Below are 20,378 nucleotides of genomic sequence, written 5' to 3'. Positions count from 1 at the left end.
TTCCCTTTGTAATTTAGGCAGCTTTAAAAATTATAGTGGATATATTTAAAACTTGCCTGCAAATTTTTGTTTTCTCATAAAATTTTTGCTATCTGGAGTGTTTTCTTGTAATTAACCAAAGTTCATTTGCTTTCACGATTCCTAATTTTCGAAATTTTACGTTAAAATTCAAATATTTCGTTTCACAACCACACTTGGCTACAAGACACAACTCATCATTCGAAGAAATCATTTATTTAAAGAGAGACGTGACAATATGTACAAAAAAGGCAATGAAGCAAGCAAACATCGCAGGTTTTGTTAATTCCACTCGCCCGACGGTATCAAATTATGATCAAAGGTTAGTGCCTGTAAAAAGAGCATGTTGCAATAATGATGGGTCTTTTTTTATCAAGTTGTACTCACCCGTGTGCGAGAAGTGTTGAGTATGCTGTTTCTTTTGTAGGCCAGTGTGCTCGACTGAAAAAAGTTCAACTTAGACATTCGAACAAACAACATGATGGATTTTGATTGACTTACTCTTTTTCTGACCAAGGGTGTTGTTTCTTCCAGAAATGAAGCTGTCTGAAATTTAACTTTTATGAGTGAGAAAATCTTGCTACATATTTCCCTACCCTTGACGCCACTTCTTGGTCCAACGATTCAATGATGTCATAGACAGCTCTTCCACGAGTTTCAGGCATATGCCTAAAATATTAACCATTACATTAGTTCTATAAATAAGAATTTAAATACCGATAAAGATAGGCTCCAAAGAAGAACTGACTGAAAACATGAATAATAAAAAAACCGGGCCCAAAGAACGAGTAAACTATTGGGAAAATAGAGATAATGGGTAAATTGATTGTCATGGTGACTAGAATGAGTGCCTGCAAAATATAAATAGTCAATAAAATTGTTTATCAGAGAAAAAACTTACTTGTGCAACACAGGTTCGTGCTGATGGAGGGAAAAGTTCGGAGATGAAAAGAATTCCGAGAGAAGTGACTCCAGTGGCTAATGATGATTCAGATAGACATTCTACACCAATATCTAAAAAAAAATCTATAGTTGAGTAGAAGCTACATGATGTATAGAAGTAACTGAAACTGTTTTATTTTCAGCCATTTATTTCTCTTTTGCACAGATGAAGCAGAATTTATCCGTGTTTCCTTAACTAGACTGGCCCAGACGACCAAATGTTATAATTTTATTTTTTAGAAATGTTCTAAAAATGCGTTTTGGCAGTTAAAAATTTAAAAAAAGCCTATTTTACCAAAAAAAAAAAACAAAAAATTCCCAATTAGTCGCAGCTGTTATAAAAAACATTTTTCGTCAAAAACTACCCAATATGCAATAAATTTCAAAGTTTATTTAATTAATGTAGGTATTTAACAGGATAAAGTGCAAAAAATGCAAAACATTTTTTTCTTGGCGTCTTATAAACAATTCTGAGACAAATGAAACACAATATATACAGGCACTGCTACTGTCTGAGCGCCAGTGGTCTTAATACTCGACCAAAATTTTTACCTTTTAATAGCGTTGAAAACGTTTTTTCATCATTCTATTTCTAATATAATTCTAATAAACATTTCCAAATTTTTTCAACTTACATAACCATTTGGTCAGAACACTTGGACCAACAAAATAAATTATAAATTGAGTTGATAACATCAACCAAGTTTTCGAATATCTGAAAGTAAATTTTACCATCTACTGAATCTTGTAATCAAAACTTACACAATTATTCCTGCAATCAACATAACTGGTCGCCTTCCCAAGTGGTCGATGATGTATGTTCCAACAAATCTGGTTGGGAGGAAGATTATTACAAGTACTAGATTTACATTCAAAGCCTGGAAAAATATTAAAGATTAAAAGTGAGTAGCAGTATTGTTTCACTTCTTGAACTGTGAATCCGGCAGTTTTGTGGAGGAGTACTGTGTAGACACCTTGAATAACTCCAGAATCGAGAACTAGAAACAGTGAAACTGAGCAGAGCACTTTTAAAGCCTGAAAAATACTACATTTTCGGGTACTGCTCATTTAAAACCTCGCGCATTGTATCGTTCTCCCAAACTTGGCGGAGGGAAATTTGATCTTCCTGTGTCAAATTCTTCTCCTTTATGTATGACGAAACGACTTCATCTAAAAATAATTTCAAAAATTTCTAAACCACAACTAATAAGCCTAATTCTTACTCAGACAACAGTTTTCGCCATGGTAAAACTCAATCGCTCGTGACGCTTCTTCAATCTTATTCTGTCTGACTAGCCATTTTGGCGACTCTGGTAACCGCAGAGTCATGAAAAAAATTACTGTAGAACTGCAAAAAGATTTTTTATATTCTTGTTTCAAGAGAACTATCAACCTCATCAAAACTGCCAACGGGAAGATAACCCATGTGTTTGCCCTTCCGAGAACATTTGGTGTTGCAATTGAAAACCTGTAAAACTTGAATGGTTTTGATAGTTTCGTTTTTATTCATATTTTATCATTAGATCCCACTGCAAAACGTCATAACCGTTTGTGATTGTCAGACGGTTATCATTATTTTCTGCAAGGCGGAAAGCTAGAAAAATGCACAGACAATACAAATAAATATGTATGCATGTTTGTTTAAATAAATAAAATACAACGTACATTATAACTTGACCGATAACGTCAGAGAAAATTAACGCGGTGGAGGCGAAACCTGAACTATGATCATTTTGAAGAGACTGATTTCAACATGCGTACCTCGATATTTGTCGGGTGCACACTCTGTTATGAAAAGCATTGTTACGAACATACGCATTGGTAACTGTAAACCATTAACCGCTGAACCAAGGATAAAAAATTCGGAGGCTTGAAATAAAGCTGACATAATGATGCACAGTGATGAAACTACTGATATAATGAATCTGAAAGTTGAATAAATATTTCAAAGCTACGAAATGACAAAAACTGACCGGAAATAGACAACGGTATATTTTCGTCCTTTTGTTTCCGCAAATGGCACAAGAACAAACAGAGAAACAAATAATCCTACCGTACTTGCCCCCGTAATCATAGAGTTCATCACATTGACACTAAAACATATATAAGTGCTTGGGAACTCACATTCGAAAACTCACTTTGCAATAGTCGGTTCAATTCCAAAATGAGCTGACAATGTGTGATTGTTCATCTCATTTATAATATCTGCCAAAGTTGGAAAAAGGAGCATTAATACTGTATTGCTGATATCCATCAGTAAAAAACACAATAGCATGTAAATAATATTCGGAGGCGCATTGAATAACATGATTGCTAATGGTGTGATAGAAAAGTTAAATGAAACTGAACTGGTGTGCAGAAATGAGGTTACGGTAAAATGACTGTTATCTAGAACACTATTTCCTGCAAAAAGCCCAACCCCTTTCTATCGAAAGACCATGTACATATGTTGATGTGGTCATCTTGTACATTTACCCGCGTCGCGAAAATTGTGGACTCTGCATTTTTTAATCAACACAGTTATATTCGAATTTTATGATTAAATGCGTGAAAAACCACGAGTTCAGAAAGCTCAAACATATGCAAAGGTTGCCGACAGACCGGAAAAAAATCGGCAAACTGGAGTTATCGGAAGTGGGAATGTCTTTGTGTATATCAGTTATAATCATTTTTTTGCTAATTTTTTAAAAGTTGTTTAATAGTTGATAGCAAGTAGGCCATTTAAGTTTTCATAATTATATTTTTCACGAATTGTTGCGCAATATGTAACGCGTAGGAAACTCTAGAGTTCAACGTTCCGGAGTCAAATCACAACAAAAAAAGGTTTTTTAGCTGGTTATGACTGCTGACACCCGGATGTTTCAACAAACTGTAAAAATCTGATACGATTTCACCCTAGAACACTGCTTGAAAGCCGGTGAAGCTTTCAATATTTCATTTTCAATATAATTTTCCTAGGAGTTTCTTTTGTGAAATATTGTAGGGGGAGACAAGTTCCTGTTAAAATTTATAAACTTTTTTTATAGCATACCGATTTTTCTGAGACTGTGGGGATTAATGTTATGAGTCATTAGTTTTCATTCGATTTTTCATTCAAATATATAGAGCTACCCCAAGTGTCCCAACCAATTGTCTGCAGCATATGACTACGAAAAGGGGAAACTATAAATTTTCAACAAACGAATTCCAAAAAAAAAACTTACATCTCGACCTGTCAAATTGTAAAAATTCAGATTTCCCTATTCATTTTTAATTACTCATTAATGCACCACCAGACCTTTTAACCAGAATTTTGAAATTTTGAAATAAAACTTTTTAACCTTTGTGTCCCATATTACGCACGATCACATAACTCGCGAATAGTTGCTTCAATTTTACGATTTAATGCTTCAATTCGAACTTTCAAACAGCCAAATTCTTTATCGCAATTTCGGTGAAATTTTGTAAAAAATTTATGTTGCATTACTCACAAATAATACAAATTGATATTTCAAAATTTGTTTGAAAAGCAAAATTTTGAAATATATTAAAGAAATCCAGTAATTATATAAAGATGCCATGTTTTCCAATATATTATTTCAATTTTCAAGGCGGTGGTTACAACAAGTATACAGTATGTTACAGAATATAATTCACAGTTAGCATTCGGTTTATAGAATTAAAAATCAAAAGTTAATTACAGAAAAATGAGGTAACAAAAATATTATTTACGTTTAATTTCTAGTGCTTATTCTTTAATTCCCAATTTTAAACTGTTTTTGATGATTCAAAATATTGTGTCATCAATGACCAAGGTTCTTCTGAACCTGAACGTTCTGGTGGTAACAAGTCACAAATGCTCTTTGCAGGGGAACGGGTGTGAAGTGTCGTCAAGTGTGGTGTCGTGTGTGCATGTTCACACTGCGTTGCGGACTTTTTGACTGGTTGTCCTGGTAATCTCGCATCTATTTTATGGAATCCTTCTAGAACGATTTTAATGAAAAAAAATCTATTTTTTTCTGGAACTAATCTGAAAGAGGCTATCAACTTTTTAAATTATCAATAGTGGTCAGAATTTTTTTACAACTTGTGAAAACGCGAAGACAGCTGAATTTTCTGAAAATGTCATACATGCAGGTGTTTTATTTCTAAGATAAAATTTTTATACAGCTTTCTAACTTTTTAAGCTTCCATTTTCATTTTCTCTTTAGTAAAACGTGAGAGGCATTTTGTGGAGAATCTCATTTTCAGAAAGCTTTTTTTTAATCTGTGAATCAGATACTTCCAGTACAAAAAATTTTCCCAGCGAGATAGATGTTTTTTCAACTACTAGAAAAATATTATCATCAACATATTCATAAGCAGCGCGGTCGCATTGCGGCTCTAGGCCGTCTGTTTCAAGTAATCGAGCCTTATTCATTTCTCTTTGCCCTCTTTTTTCCATTTCTTTGTGCCTCTCAACTGTGACCTGCTTTTTTCCCTTATGCACATTCGTGTGTCGCACAATTGTTTTCACTTTCTATTCAGTAGGAGCATCAATCACGCCTACTGTTTATCTTCACACAGACACTGGCAGGAAATAATGGGGCTCACAAAACTGATTGCTTTGAAGAATGCTTAAACATGTTATAGACTAATAACATGCCTCTTATGCCAAACGTTGTAGAAAATTATATGCTTCTTTTGCTCTTGGAAAACCACGGTTTCCCTTTCTCTCACTTATTCTCAAAGTTTTGTCGTTTCTTTATTTTGCAAAATTTGTATATTTTCAGGACTAATAGAGTCACCGAAAAACGGTAAACCATGTCCGCCAACTGGGATTTGATTCTCAGGTCGTCGGCGGACAAAGAAGATTTGAAGGTATAAATGAATACAAAGACACAGTATCATTAAATGTTTGCAGAGAGAAATGACCTACGTCAGCTACCATATGGATCTTGGAAACGGAATAAACAAAGAACTTCGCTTTTCTCTCAACAACAAAAACACCTATGTCACTCATTATATGCTGGAAAAACTTCCAAGGCCATCTATTTTAAGTGAGTAATTTTTTAAGGCAGGCTGTTACATACTAAATTTTGCGCCATGCTTTTTGATTTTATCAGATGTTTGTTAATTAAAAGTTGCAAATTGTTTTGTGATAGTGAGGCCTATTTTCATGTGTGCCTAATTTTATATAAATTTTAGCATAGGCCTAGTTAGAGTCAAAAACGGTTAAGTTAGTCTGCGAGATTGATCAAAATCTTACATTACATCATACTATATCATCAGTATATTCTTGCTTTAAGAACTTGCCGATGACATGCTTTTGGCCAGAATGTCCTACATCTCAAAAATCTTCAACGAGTACAAACGTAGCCGAGGCAAATTCAATTTCCTAGGCGCACTCTGTTTCATAAACGAATACTTGTCTGACAACGATCTCACTGGTGAATTCGAGTATCAAAATTTTTCTGGAAAAAATGCGTAAGAAATATGGTGCATTTGGTTTCCAGGAAATTTTTTTTTTTGCAGGTGGGCTGAACCAAAAAGGGTGATCGACGGAGTAGCGGAGTACAAGAAAATTACAAAAACTAGGGAGCAGCTTTTCGATGAAGTCGGTTTAGCCACTAAATGATTTTAATGATTTTTCACTTTTCAGTTTCCCGTCCCGGGGTATGACTGGCTTTTTAGCAACAAACTCGACAGCCCAAACGAATGTGGTGAATTGGAAGCTGCTCACCGAGCCCGGCGACAACGACTAATTTTTGGCAAAGACCTTCCTAAACCTGCTGAATGGTTTGTTTTGAAATCTTTTACATGTTTCACATCATCCATATATAGACTATAATTTTTCAGGGACTACGACAATTGGAGAGAAAACTTTTTGGAAGCTCAAGGAGACAAAATTCCAATTCAGGAAAGCCAGCCCAGTTCAAAGGAGCTGATATGCTCTTTTCTTGGAATGCACTCTGTGGATAAGTATCGCGAGTTCCGTATTCGGTATACAACTGAAATGATGAATTTTAAAGTTGATGATTATACTGCTCTTGCCGGTAAGAAAATTTACCTTGTCGAAGCCTACTTAAAGAGTTTTCAGAGGAAGTGAAAAGTCTCATGAGAGCCCGAGAAGAAGTGTCGCGCGAAAAGTTTTTGTGGGCCACATCCAGATTATGTGTAAATGAGAACACGGTGAAATATTTTTACGCAATGTTCAAACAAGGAGTCAAAGCTCTCGAACGCTATGAAACCGAAAACATGAATGAAGAGGTTACAGAGTAAGCTTTCTTTCTCTCCAATTTCGACATTAACCATCTTTTTTTCAGCTGGAGTGAACCCAAGCCACTAGCCAAATTTTACAAATTTTTCAACAAAACACTTCACTACGAAACTACAGTTCCTGCTCCACCGACTGAGAAAATGTAAACTACATTGTTTTAAAAATTTATGCAGCACAGTATTTTCTTTCAGTATCCTGGAGACTCATCAATCTGGAATAGACTTCATGAATAGTTTCAAGCAAAGCGCTCAGCAAGAAGTTGCTCCGACCTCACTGGTTTTTACATCTGCTCCACTAACGGAAAATGATATTTTCCCAGTTGCTTATGGATCTGAAAATCATATTGCTGAAAAGCGCGAGGATGGAACTATTGAGAAAGGATCAGACACCAAAATTGAGCAAAATATATCCAATGGATCGTCTAGAATTGATGACACTGTCGAAGCAACCGATAATGTGCCTACCTTGGTAAACACAACGCCTACCGAGCAAACAAAACCAACTCTCTCGTATGCAAAAATAGTCGAAAAGTTCAGCAAGACAGACCAACAACCTGCAAAGTCAGACAACTCTTCTCCGTCACCGCGTGCTCAAAGACTTGAGCAGAACTTGGCAACGTCTGCCAACACAATTCCATGTCTCTCGGGAAATTCGGAAAATTCAGAAAATTCATATGCTCCAAAACATGATAACGCTGAAAACGTGGGAGAGTGGAAAGAAGTGGTCTCTAAGGCAACGACGAGCAACAGCAACAAAAAGGGAAAGAGTAAAAGCATCGGTCAGAAGCAAAAAGAGACAACTCAAGATGTTGGCAAAATGGGTATTACGAAATCTGAAGAACGTTATGACGGAAATGGCAATGAGCATCAAAAATCTGATTTCAATATTTCGAAAGGTTCAAGTGAATCTGAAAACGGTGATTCACTAAAATCTGCGAAAAAAAAGAAAGCATCAGAGTTTACTACGCTGGATGCAAATAAGTACAATATCGAGAAGGAAAAAGATTTCCCCTCAACTCCAGCAGAGGAGTATTCAGCTTCTTCAACAGACAAGGAGGAGGTCTCAAAACCCACTAAAACTTCCATTAAAAAAGCTAAAAAAGCTGCAAAGGCGGCAAAGCGCGAACAAGGAAAGGGAAAAGACAACGCAACTGAATCGACGATTGAAAAACTTGTGATGATAGCTGATGATAACTCTTTTGTTGAAGCCAAGTTTGATGTGCAAATCGTAAAAAGTAATGACAAAGAGCCAATAAATCCAGAAGAAGAGAATGGAAAATCACCGATGGAATCTGTTGAAGCTCAGTTTTCAGATGGTTTGGCAACTACTTTTGTGAATAATGCCTTGCTTGCAGCTCAAAACCTTTTGCAGATGCCCGAAACGTATGTGTACCCAAAACGTACCACATTAAATTTTTGATGATTTCAAATTTTCAGAGTATCCCATTCCAATATTCAGTACACTTCTCTCCCTGATGAGCCAGAGGACGAGGGCTCAGATGCGTATGTTCCAGGGCAGACAATAACTCATGACTACCGACCAGGCGTTCGTAGGCACGGCAACGGAAGCGAATGCTCTTCGTGCAGTTCTGCACACGAGTTGCCATCGTTGGATGATGACAGGTTGGTGAATTTTAAATTGAAAAATTGAAAAATTTTATTCTTATTTATTCTGATTCCAATTTATTACGACTTTCTGTTTTCAGAGAAGGACGTCTATCAGACAACAATAATCGGGAGAGTAGATCTGCACCAACATACCCAACTCTGTTTTTTGACACCGAATTCTTTGACGCTAGGAAGGTGAACTTAGCAAAACCAACTCCTGAATTTGTGGAACGCGCGTGCAATGCAGCTTTACATGGTATGTAGTTATAAATCTCTCAGTTTTTCACATCAGGAAAAAAAATTTGCAGACATGTTCCGTCGCCTGAAGTATCTTGCCGACAAGAAAGCTAATGGAGGACTTCGCAATGTTGAGCACGGTCGTAGACCACTCATCCAGAAGCGGCTCCAAAAGTTCCAGAATGTTTATGTTTTCCGCTTGAGAGTTGCCAAAGCAATGCTTTATATTTTGGATAATGATGTGGCTGCTGAGTCGACTAACATCCGCGAGAAAAACGTTATCAAAGATTTGCTATTGTATATTGGCGAGCCTGTTGGTAAGTGAATTTTTTGTTTAGTTTGAAGTTGATTATTATAACCTTTGTTTAGATTCCAATGCCGACACACTGAAAGGAAGAAAATTGGATAGAATTGCCGAGCATACCAGATTTGCTGATAACAATGAGTCAGGTAACACACAACTTATTTGGAATCCTTTCAGCCCTTTTCATATTTGAATCTGTTTCAGACTTGATAACTCGTGGCCTTCGCTACATAGATCTCAGAGTATCAGAACTCGAACAGTCGGAGCCTCTTCGTGCTCAGTATGCGGCTATCGGCGACCGAGTCTTTGCTCTGATGAAGGAGCAAGAAGTGCTTCTGAAGATCATCGGCAACAGTGTGGATTTCCGTGGATATGAAGAATACCTGTGAATTGTCACATAGTATGCGTTCTTTTTTTCGAACTTTTGTTTTAAATTCTGTACTTTTATGTGATATTCTAAGTCATTCCTGTCTCTTGTCACAATTCCATTCTCCTCTATTCTCAAATCCTGTTTTCTTTCGCTTCCCAGTTTCCATTAACGCATATATATATATATATTGAATAGTTCAAAATGAATAATTATTTGGCACGACAAATCTTTATGATAAAAATGAAAACACATAAGTTAAAATCTAAGTTTAATAAGTATGATTATTTTTGAAAATCAAGAGAATTTTACGATTTAATACCATACAAATCAATGCATGTTACTTAATAGATGAACAGAACTGTGGAATTAGTTTTATAATTTACTGACATATCATTTTAGCTTTGTGAACAATTTTCAGTTAATTAAAAACTCTTATTCTCCATAATATTTTTTCAAAACTCATAGTATCGTTTATAAACAAAACGCATAAATTAAAGAATAGATGTAATATAGAAAATATGAAAAACATGCAACTCAATATTGGTAATTGTAAGAATACAAAAAAAAAAGAATAGCAGTAAGCGGTAAAACAGTTTATCAAGAGGAGTTCTGCTAGTTTTCAACAAAATCGATTTTTTCAGCCATTGAAAGTGCTGTCTGTGATGGCAAGCTGTTTCCTAGAATCTCTGACGGAATTGGAATCAGACCAGAATCACGCGGTAGAAATAGTTTTTCCAATTCGATGTTGGCGTTATCCACTGAAATTCGCTTTTATAAAAAAATTGGCAAAACTTGAAATTTTAGCTAAACTTATTCTTTTTTTTCTTTGGATTTTATGAATCTATTTTAGTAATTCAAAAAATTTAGTTTCTCCTACTTTAAACTGAAACTAAAATATTAACAACTCAAAAATATTGTAGTTTTTGAAAACAATAATATAAAATACTCACGAAAAGCTTTCATTTCTCCGAAGTCATAAACGGATGCTGAAACTCAAAAAATATATAATAGTCATCCAAACTAAATTAGATACCTCTCAATTTCTCATGACGTGGCAACGAATTTCTCAAACTGTCCGTTGTTACAAATCGAACGCTGGAAAGTGATGTTGCTTGCTTTGTTGGGACATTGACTAATAATGGGGTGCAGATAAAGTTTATGGTAGCATTTTCTTCAGCATCATCAGTTTTTCTACGCTTCGTTTCATGATTTTCGACACACGGAGTGAAGTTTGCAAGGTTGTCCAACTGCTCACCAATAAACTCGGTCAACCAATCAAAGGTATCCAATCCACTGTTGGACTGGCAAACAGTGCTCATTTTCTTATCATGAAGTTTTCCAACACGCTCAGGAGATGGGCGATGCGGATTGCCTTCATTTTCGAAAACCGGAATGCTCAATTTGACTGGCACTTTTTGACATTTCGTGGCATCAAGTACAATGTGGTCTTCTGGTGCTGCTGAATACATTTGTATAATAATAGATAGTATATTTTTTGACTGCTTGTTTGAAGTTTGTAACAAAACATCATGTCCAGTCAGTTTTATATTTAAAACAATTGATTTGGATCATTATATAAAACCAATCAAAATTCAATTTTTCAATAATTAAAATTAAAACATTACGTGAAAGAAAAGCATATCGTTTCATCGGCTGTTGATTTTTCCTTTCACTGGGCAGTTTGTTCTCTAAAATATTCTTGTTCGTAGGTAAAAGTTATATGAGGTACAGTTTTATAAAAATAACTCAGAACTTTAAAAATTAATTTATCAAGTTTTTTGATATTTTTAGGAAAAAATCTCAAACCCTAGTATTAATGTATATCCTAATGTTGAAAAAGGTACGATCATAAATAAAATTTCCCAGTGTTTGCTCCTTCTTTAAAACATTTTCCAAGTGGCGACTACTTTCGTCAGCTCATTGACTGATACAAAATAAATTTTTGACTTTTGTCGAACCCCTATGTGCCAATAAAAAGTTAGTTTTACCGCAGTTATAATTATTGAACCGGTACATGTACCGTCTAATGATTTAGCACTGGTTTACTTGCTGCCACAGCAGCCGTAAGTTATGTAAAACTTGGTGAAAAACCTTTCAAAGAGTTTGAAAACTTGAAGAATAGTAACTCAAGCGTCTCTACAGACCGATCGAAACTTGATCTTGCATGCAAGACCAATTTTCACTGAGTAAATTTTCAAAAGTTTGGGGTTGTACTAAAAAAAAACGTTACGTTGTCTCATATAACAAAACCAAAAAGATTATTCTGATCAGAATTTAATAGACGTATTGAAAAATAAAATTTCGACCAAGTGCTAGAAAATCAGAAAATGGGAAAAGATGTTAGATAGCTACGTACCCATTGTGCGAATTGCTTCTGATCAGATAATTGTTTTGTTAGAAAACATTGTTTCGTTATTTTGTTTCCAGCTGTCGAAAAGCGGAGAAACTGACATAAATTCGTAGGTTCTGGCATATGGGAAGTAGAAAATATGAAAAAGTTCACGATGACTAATAATGTGTAATACTGATTCAAAATTGTAGAGCAGTAATAGTTTTGAAATTTTATATACCGAGTGACAAATTCAGTATTGGGAATTCGGATAGCGTGATGGTTTTGGAAATATGTTCGAAAGCTTATTGTCGATAAAATACTCGCATATCTTGAACATACAAATTAAAAAAACTCCTTGTCGTTACAAAAATACATTCTCACGACTATGACGTCTACTTTCATTTTTACTTGCTATCAAAATCTTCTACTACCTTTGTTTTTTGGAGCTTTGAATATTTGAACTTCACTGTTTCAGATAACTCGGTACTTGGTACTGTCCCACAAAATTTTTGCAATGGATAAGCATTTTTCAAGCACATAAGTTATTCGACGCCTATATTGCCAAAAGAATTCACGTTATTTTTTTGAATGAATTGAAAACATATTGGAGCACAGCTACTACACATGTACTGAAAACTGAACAGCTCAGTCTTGAACTTGAACAGATGATTTCTGTGTTCGATTTTTTCAAAAAAAGTGTTCAACATTGAAGCGTGAATTTTGGAAAAAAACACACATTTATATATTAATATCAAAGAATTCACGATCCCAAAAAAATTGCGCAATCAACTCACTTTGATAAGGGAGGCGGTTCAATAGGTCCTTGGAATATCGACTTCTGTGCCAGGGTAACTGCCATGAGCATTTTTCATCGCCCCAATGAACGGTGCTATGATTTTCCACCGATTCCAAATAGTTTGACAATCGGCTGTCTGGTGATTCATATTTGCCTCGATCTAAACATATTTTAATTGATATATTTAGAGCTCAACGATAAAACTAACACTTTGGCATTCTCCAGTTTTTATGAAGGTGTTTTGGTTCCAAATATTGTACCTGAAAACTAATGAATTTTCAGTTAAAAGTCTAAAAAAAACACAAAGTTGATGGAAACAATTTGAAAGTTTCTAGACAAGGAAAAGTGATATCTTCAAGAATTTTCATAACAAAAAATCCCAAAAAAAGCTGCTGCCACCGTGTGACTATATACGCTATAGAGTTGTTTCCGGAGCAAACATTGGGAAATTAGTATAACTTTATTCAAAGAAAAAATTGTTTCAAACATTTTGCTTTTTGACTCAAATACAAGAATTGGAATTTGGCAAACGAAAATTAAAATTATGGATATAAAAATCAAAAAACGCGGGAAATAAAACTATTCATTGGGGTGCAAATTTGATTGCGTTATGAAAAATAGTACATATAAATGTGGAAACTGACTGGGAAGAGTTTACATATTGTAAACAAATCCTTCCGGTAACCGAAATTTTTGCACTGACCCCACCGATTTTCAAAACGAATAGTGAGTTGAACTCTAAATTAATGTTTGTTAAGAAATAATAAAAGATGTCTGAGGGTGACACTGGTGACAGATAAAATGGACGGTTTAGCCTCCAGCTGTCTGAATTACCATTGGAAAAACATGAAAATGAGCAGGTGTTCAGATCCTGCGCAACTTTTTTAAAAAAGAATGTTAGCTTCGATTTTCGCTTTTCGATATTAAAACTACACCAGCCAATATTTACAGTATTTCCTCTTATTCGACTTTTGTTAGAATATATTTAGAAATTATCAACTGTAATAAAAGTAAAACAATCATACAAGCTAAAAATGTTATAAAATGCACACAGGCAGGCAGGTAAGTATATCCGCGCCTACATAAAGTGACATTTTTATAAGTCATGCTTCCTGTAATGCCGAAGTTTGTAAGGCCCATTCTCGCGCTAGCGACCTTGACAAATATACGTTTACAACCTTCTCACTTTTTGTTTCCCTTTCCAAGTTAAGCGTATATTCCGATATCTGAAAAATAAGGCATGTGATTTTTTCCGCCAACTATTAAATTTTGAAATTCACAATCATTTTTAGCTTTTCTAATAATAATGGTTTTGTTTCCAGACATGCAGTCAAACAAGAACTCTATCAATTTTTCGGCCTGCCAATCACCTGAGCAACTGAATGTAGATCATGGCATGCAACAAAAAGCCAAGGATTCAGGACTAGAAAAAAGTGATCAAAAAGTTAAAGATGACTAATAAATGTATCCAATATTACAGATAAAAGTTCAAATAAAACAACAAAAGGTGTGGCGAATGGACAAGACATGGCAGAAGCTTTGCCCAAAAAGCAGAACAGGTAAGATTTAGGATAGCTTCACAATATTGAGTAGTCAATTGGTATTCCAGCATACTGAAGACATCTCGCAAAACATTGGGAGCACTTTCTTCTGGACAAATATTGGTTCTTCGGAACTGCCCAATGAAAAATCTGGATACCGAATCTGAATGCATGCCGACAACCGACACTGACACTGAAACCTGAAATTTTTTTTTATCTGAAATTTTTTAATGAGCCTCTCATATGTTTTAATTGTGCATTTATATACGCTAGACATCTGGAATGGGTTGTCACAATTATTATACATACTCTTAAAAATTATTATTGTACAGTTTCAAAAATTATATTAAACAATGAGAATTATCAATCAAAAACAATATTTTAAATTATCTATGACATTTCTGAAAAGAATCCTGAAAGATTATAAAACGTTTATTTATCAAAAATTGTATTGATTTTATTTAACATGTTACTAGGTCGTAAATCATTCAGGTACATCCGGACTTGGAATTCCACATGACAATATCAAATGTCGAGCCAAGAAATTTGAAGATTGACGAGACAGAAAGTATCTGTTCGTGGTGGTGTTACCCTTTTGATTGGTGGCAAATGAGTGGATGGAGAGGAGTGTAATAGTGGTCGAGGCTCGCACATCGTTGCTCCAAACCACTTCACTTGTCTCGCACCTACTTTAATTGTTCCAGATTGCTCCCCACCACCGCCACCACTTCAATTGATGACACTTGGTGTGCACATCTACATTGTTCGATTATTCTTTTAGTACACACACATGATTTCGAATTTACGAATATCAAATTATTTTATCATTTTTTATGTGTTGTTTCTTATCATTCCAATTAAGGTGACTTCCATTCATTTTGTAGACTCGTAAGTTTAAGGTTAATTTACATTTTTTCATATGTTAATTGACCTTTATTCAGACAGCACAATGTAATCCTTATTCTAACTGATGACCAGGATATTGAACTTGGATCTATGGACTTTATGCCAAAAACTTCCCAAATAATGAAAGAACGAGGCACGGAGTTCACTTCGGGGTATTAGAAAAACCTTTTATTTTTACCGTAATCCAAAATTTTGTAGCTATGTTACAACTCCAATCTGCTGTCCCAGTCGTTCTACCATTCTGACAGGATTATATGTACATAATCATCATGTACATACAAACAATCAAAACTGCACTGGAGTCGAGTGGAGGTAAGAAGTCTTCATTAGTCACCTAGAAAAATCGAGAGAGTCAAAGACGTATTTCCAGAAAAGTGCATGAGAAAAAATCTATTGGAGTTTACTTGCAAGAAGCTGGATATAGAACCGCGTATTTGGGCAAATATTTAAATGAATATGACGGGTCGTATATTCCTCCAGGATGGGATGAGTGGCACGCAATTGTTAAGAATAGCAAGTTTTACAATTACACAATGAACTCGAATGGAGAGCGGGAAAAATTTGGCTCAGAGTATGAAAAGGTAAGATTTAACGGCGGTTGACTTTTTCTAAAATTTGATAACAAGACAAAAAATTAAGCTAGATTGTCTCTGTTTTGCACTTTGAATATTTTGAAAATTGTTCTAAAATCCCAACAAATTTTCAAATAAAAGAAAACAAATGTTGAAATAAATAGATTGATTTTTATGTTCAATAGTAATTTAAATTTTAGGATTACTTCACCGACCTGGTGACAAACCGCTCCCTGAAATTCATCGACAAACACATAAAAATCCGAGCTTGGCAACCATTTGCACTCATAATTTCCTATCCAGCGCCGCATGGACCAGAAGACCCCGCACCACAATTTGCACATATGTTTGAAAATGAAATTAGCCATAGGTATGGTTTGTTTGAATTTAGTTTGGACTTACAAACTTAATCAATAAAATTTTAGAACTGGCAGCTGGAATTTCGCTCCAAATCCTGATAAGCAGTGGTTATTGCAAAGAACTGGTAAAATGAATGATGTCCATATAAGTTTTACTGATTTATTACACCGTCGACGGCTACAAACATTGCAAAGTGTTGATGAAGGAATCGAACGAGTATGGTTTTTTTGTTGGTTTTTCAAAGCTTGAAGCTTGCTTCTGTTAATATCTAAAATTGATTTCAGTTGTTTAATTTACTTCGAGAATTGAACCAACTATGGAACACCTACGCAATTTACACATCTGATCATGGCTATCATCTCGGCCAATTTGGTCTATTAAAAGGAAAAAACATGCCGTATGAATTTGACATCAGGGTACCCTTTTTTATGAGAGGACCTGGGATTCCACGGAATGTCACGTAAGAGAAATCAATTTCAAAAAAAAAATTCAATTCAAAATTAATTTCTAGATTTAATGAAATAGTGACAAACGTTGATATAGCTCCAACAATGCTTCACATAGCCGGAGTGCCCAAGCCGGCAAGAATGAATGGAAGAAGTTTGCTTGAGTTAGTTGCTTTGAAGAAAAAGAAAAAGAAGCATATGACTGCATTGAAACCTTGGCGAGATACGATTCTAATTGAGAGAGGGTATATATAATATTTAAAAAATGTTACGAAACTAAAGCGTTTCAGAAAAATGCCAAAGCTGAAAAAGATCCGAGATAGGTATATAAAGCAAAAGAAAAAGTTCAACAAGGAAAATAGACTGTCTAAGGAGTGTAAAAGAAGAAAATGGCAAAGAGATTGTGTTCATGGACAGGTAAGATTTTTTTTTTCACAAACTTCTTAAAAACGTACTCAAAAATTCATTAAAAAATTTGGAAAAAATGGTTCACGATAATTTGAATTTTTCAAACAAGTTATGGTTTTTTTTTGCAGATTTTAAACTTTTGTTTCGTGAATTTTTTCTGGCTAATTTAAATTTTTGCTGCGACACGTAGAAGTTTTGAAAATTATCAGATTCTTATCTAAATTTGGTGTTTTTATTTAAAATTTAAGAGTGTCACAAAAGGGCATTTTTGGGAGGTTTTTTTATTTCTAGTCTTTATGAATCATTTGAAATTCAATTTTAAAAGATGAAACGATAACGGAATACATCCAAAAACAATGACCTGTTTTCTATCAACTTTCACAATTTTGTTTCAGCTCTGGAAATGCTACTACACAGTAGAAGATCGCTGGCGAATTTACAAGTGTCGTGACAATTGGAGTGACCAGTGTTCATGCAGAAAAAAACGAGAAATAAGTAATTATGATGATGATGACATTGACGAGTTTTTAACGTATGCTGATCGGGAGAACTTCTCGGAAGGCCATGAGTGGTATCAAGGTGAATTTGAAGACTCGGGCGAAGTTGGTGAAGAATTGGATGGTCACAGAAGCAAGCGAGGAATTTTGAGCAAATGCAGTTGCTCCAGAAATGTTTCCCATCCAATGTAAGTACTATGACATGATCTTAAATATCTTAACTTTAAAAAAAATTGCAGAAAACTTCTAGAGCAGAAAATGTCAAAAAAGCACTACTTGAAGTACAAAAAGAAACCGTAAGTTATTTTTCTTTACACTTTTAGGGAAATGTTCAAATTTGTGCAACTTTCTGAAAATCATAAACTTCAGGCAAAACGGATCATTGAAACCAAAAGACTGCTCACTTCCCCAAATGAACTGCTTCACACATACTGCATCTCACTGGAAAACTCCCCCTCTCTGGCCTGAGGAGCTTGGAGAGTTCTGCTTTTGTCAGAATTGTAACAAGTAATTTATATTTTTCAGCACCAAATTTGTATACATGTACTTTTCAGTAATACATATTGGTGTTTACGAACCAAAAACGAGACACACAATTTTTTGTATTGCGAGTTCGTTACAGAGTTTATCAGTTTTTACGATTTCAACACGGATCCGGACCAGGTGAGATTAGTTTTGCAAAAAAAAGTGGAGCAGTTGCTGCGATCTGTTCTCGCCAGATGCTTCTCGCCAGATATCTAATTGATGGGCACTCTATCTTCTCATTATTTTTCTATGAAAGACATCGTTTTTCAGTTGATAAATGCCGTATACTCGTTGGATATTGGCGTGCTTGAGCAACTTAGCGAGCAACTTCGGAACCTTCGAAAATGTAAGAATCGACAGTGCGAGATATGGAGCACGTCTCAAATGTTAAGATCTCCGAAGCTTGTTGACTTGAGAGTTAATGAAAAGTCTTTTTTGACTTATCAACCGGAGAAAACATGAGTTTCACTTGAAACGGGTCTGAATGATTTCACTTTAATTATTTCTAATTGTCATTTTTGTGATTGCATAAATCTGTGGAATTTTACTTATATTTTTGTTTTATTATCGAGAAAAAATTGGAAAAAGAATTGAATAAAAAAAAATGAAACAAAAATGAAATCACGCAATTGTTTCGATAGATGGAGCAGGAGTAATTTTTACAACAAAAACTGTAGGCTGTCTGGCAGGATCTACAATGTTCCTTTGTGATGACCAATTGATATTGTCAAATGTAGTTCTTGCTTTTCGAAGTATTGCTGGAAGTTCTTTAAAATATTGTAGAAAGTCAAAATTATGTTGTATGGGAATCTGTTGTGAGCCCTGTGAGTCATTGGATATGTTTCTCCCATAAAGCTGATCATAGACTGCTTCCCAGTTTTGCAGCATTTTCTCGTAATATTCTTCGAAGCACACGTTTTGTGAATCTCTCCTGCAGGAAAAAATAATTGAAACAACAAAATTAATAAATCGGTAACTTACAAATATGGACTTTTTGCTCCAAGATAAGTCCTCCCAAAATACGTTTTGTGTAAGTCAAAAAAGTACATAACATGTAAGCGGGCCTTCTCGTGGCAGAAAAATGATATCGTAGTGGTGATTGAGACAAAAATTAAAATTGCAGAATGATAGATCACTTGCTTTTTGAAGAAAAACATAAGAATAAATAACATAATTGCTTTGAATATTGAATTGAATCCGGCCTGCTTTGAAACTATATATAACCTTATGTATTGGGTTCGGACGTCCGTATAACTCTCATTTCCAAATGACCAGTTAGAATATCTCTGTAAAATCTCAATTTTGACGGAATTGTTTTTTTTTTGCTACTAACAATTGTTCTATCAATATCTTTTGAAAGCAAATAATACGCTGCTGCTCCAAAAGCTATCATAAGCGAGAAAACGCCAAAAATTGACGATCCAAAAGTCAATTCGTATCCATTATCATTGATGATGGTTGGAAATCCATTGATAGTTATTGCCGTCGCACAGAACGAAAACAATCCTGCTAAGACCAGAAAAGTGATCCACACTATTTTCGGAACATTTCGATGTCCACCAGCAATATGTACAAGTGAACACACTACGCAAAGAACAACTCCATGATCAACAGTTGCGATGGAGAAGAACAAGAAATTTACTAGATTAGTGAGCCAATATGAGATGAGATCAGAGCCAATCTGAACATGTTATTTCAAAAGAAAACGTTTACAGGTAAAAAACAAAATACCGTTTGGAATATGCTTCGAAAAATAAGTACAGTTGCGGTGACAATAATCACGGCGTAGTTCATTCGAAGAGTTATTTTTGCAATTGGTGGAACTTCTGTGAACTTTGAGCTTTTTATATAGCCCACTAAGCATGAACAGATTATTATAAGATTCAACACTTGGTCGCCCAATTGAACAAAAAAATTGCTTTCTTTTGATGTTTCCGTAAAAGTGTCCATAGCTGAGATTTCTGCAAAATTAAATAAATATGAGTTTGGAGGAGAAATAAATGAACACCGAGGAAAAGTTGTATTATTAAGCCTCTCCCATAATGACTAATGAGGAGTACGAACGTTATACGATTAGGATGACTGAAAGCGTAACAAGAAGCTAACGCTGGATTCACACGACTGAAAAATTCCAGAAAGAAACGTTTGCAAAAGGGAAAAGTTCACGCCGTCATTTCGTGAGAACGGTTTTGTGAAGGAAAGGCAAAAGTTCTAAAACATCAAATTTGGCTCGGAGTTTATTTTCATGTTTTTTTATTTAGCACGTAGAAAATTATTCA

The 20,378-nt window shown here is 34.9% G+C and overlaps 5 protein-coding genes across 5 annotated transcripts; 3 read left to right on the top strand and 2 right to left on the bottom strand.

The window, feature by feature from the left end:
- Positions 1–220: 220 nt before the first annotated feature.
- Positions 221–3,311, bottom strand: K09C4.5 (Major facilitator superfamily (MFS) profile domain-containing protein). Its single transcript, NM_076164.7, has 16 exons — positions 3,099–3,311; positions 2,934–3,053; positions 2,722–2,885; positions 2,626–2,677; positions 2,354–2,428; positions 2,184–2,308; positions 2,036–2,130; positions 1,885–1,995; positions 1,723–1,838; positions 1,596–1,675; positions 920–1,032; positions 736–869; positions 615–687; positions 520–564; positions 406–459; positions 221–348 (listed from the first exon to the last, which is right to left on the bottom strand). Exons 1-16 carry the CDS (start codon positions 3,266–3,268, stop codon positions 301–303), a joined length of 1,575 nt encoding a protein of 524 aa, NP_508565.3. The 5' UTR covers positions 3,269–3,311; the 3' UTR covers positions 221–300.
- A 2,400-nt stretch (positions 3,312–5,711) lies between these two features.
- Positions 5,712–9,935, top strand: K09C4.10 (SPK domain-containing protein). Its single transcript, NM_076163.7, has 14 exons — positions 5,712–5,799; positions 5,843–5,978; positions 6,228–6,405; positions 6,454–6,535; positions 6,581–6,717; positions 6,778–6,974; positions 7,019–7,196; positions 7,245–7,340; positions 7,390–8,580; positions 8,635–8,820; positions 8,904–9,061; positions 9,114–9,359; positions 9,412–9,492; positions 9,551–9,935. The coding sequence occupies exons 1-14, from the start codon at positions 5,743–5,745 to the stop codon at positions 9,733–9,735; spliced, it is 3,108 nt and encodes a 1,035-aa protein (NP_508564.1). The 5' UTR covers positions 5,712–5,742; the 3' UTR covers positions 9,736–9,935.
- A 393-nt stretch (positions 9,936–10,328) lies between these two features.
- On the bottom strand, positions 10,329–13,062 carry K09C4.7 (uncharacterized protein; the record flags this gene model as incomplete). Its single annotated transcript, NM_076162.4, has 6 exons — positions 10,329–10,474; positions 10,667–10,702; positions 10,750–11,175; positions 11,342–11,404; positions 12,843–13,004; positions 13,053–13,062. 6 exons carry the CDS (start codon positions 13,060–13,062, stop codon positions 10,329–10,331), a joined length of 843 nt encoding a protein of 280 aa, NP_508563.2.
- A 1,106-nt stretch (positions 13,063–14,168) lies between these two features.
- Positions 14,169–14,589, top strand: K09C4.9 (Ovule protein; the record flags this gene model as incomplete). The annotated part of the gene is made up of 3 exons (NM_076160.3): positions 14,169–14,277; positions 14,325–14,403; positions 14,454–14,589. 3 exons carry the CDS (start codon positions 14,169–14,171, stop codon positions 14,587–14,589), a joined length of 324 nt encoding a protein of 107 aa, NP_508561.1.
- A 446-nt stretch (positions 14,590–15,035) lies between these two features.
- On the top strand, positions 15,036–18,648 carry sul-1 (Putative extracellular sulfatase Sulf-1 homolog). The gene is made up of 14 exons (NM_076159.4): positions 15,036–15,273; positions 15,327–15,443; positions 15,490–15,603; positions 15,662–15,872; positions 16,064–16,233; positions 16,289–16,439; positions 16,508–16,683; positions 16,735–16,914; positions 16,960–17,086; positions 17,473–17,762; positions 17,814–17,870; positions 17,944–18,081; positions 18,129–18,237; positions 18,370–18,648. Exons 1-14 carry the CDS (start codon positions 15,176–15,178, stop codon positions 18,559–18,561), a joined length of 2,130 nt encoding a protein of 709 aa, NP_508560.1. The 5' UTR covers positions 15,036–15,175; the 3' UTR covers positions 18,562–18,648.
- Positions 18,649–20,378: the final 1,730 nt, after the last annotated feature.

The sequence above is a fragment of the Caenorhabditis elegans genome, chromosome X (assembly GCF_000002985.6).
Source record: "Caenorhabditis elegans chromosome X".
Classification (NCBI taxonomy): domain Eukaryota; kingdom Metazoa; phylum Nematoda; class Chromadorea; order Rhabditida; family Rhabditidae; genus Caenorhabditis; species Caenorhabditis elegans.
The sequence above is the reverse complement of the archived record's forward strand: the minus strand, read 5'-3'. Positions and strand labels throughout refer to the sequence as shown.

Excerpts from the sequence above, each read along its gene's own strand:
- K09C4.5 (NM_076164.7), bottom strand. The coding sequence starts at position 3,268 with ATGTTATTCAATGCGCCTCCGAATATTATTTACATGCTATTGTGTTTT. Across the intron at positions 1,996-2,035 it reads AGAACGATACAATGCGCGAG|GCTTTAAAAGTGCTCTGCTC; the intron begins GTTTTAAATGAG and ends AGTATTTTTCAG. Across the intron at positions 870-919 it reads CACGAACCTGTGTTGCACAA|GCACTCATTCTAGTCACCAT; the intron begins GTAAGTTTTTTC and ends TATATTTTGCAG.
- K09C4.10 (NM_076163.7), top strand. The coding sequence starts at position 5,743 with ATGTCCGCCAACTGGGATTTGATTCTCAGGTCGTCGGCGGACAAAGAA. Across the intron at positions 8,581-8,634 it reads CTTTTGCAGATGCCCGAAAC|AGTATCCCATTCCAATATTC; the intron begins GTATGTGTACCC and ends TCAAATTTTCAG. Across the intron at positions 8,821-8,903 it reads CCATCGTTGGATGATGACAG|AGAAGGACGTCTATCAGACA; the intron begins GTTGGTGAATTT and ends TTCTGTTTTCAG.
- sul-1 (NM_076159.4), top strand. The coding sequence starts at position 15,176 with ATGATTTCGAATTTACGAATATCAAATTATTTTATCATTTTTTATGTG. Across the intron at positions 15,444-15,489 it reads GGCACGGAGTTCACTTCGGG|CTATGTTACAACTCCAATCT; the intron begins GTATTAGAAAAA and ends AAAATTTTGTAG. Across the intron at positions 16,234-16,288 it reads GAAAATGAAATTAGCCATAG|AACTGGCAGCTGGAATTTCG; the intron begins GTATGGTTTGTT and ends ATAAAATTTTAG.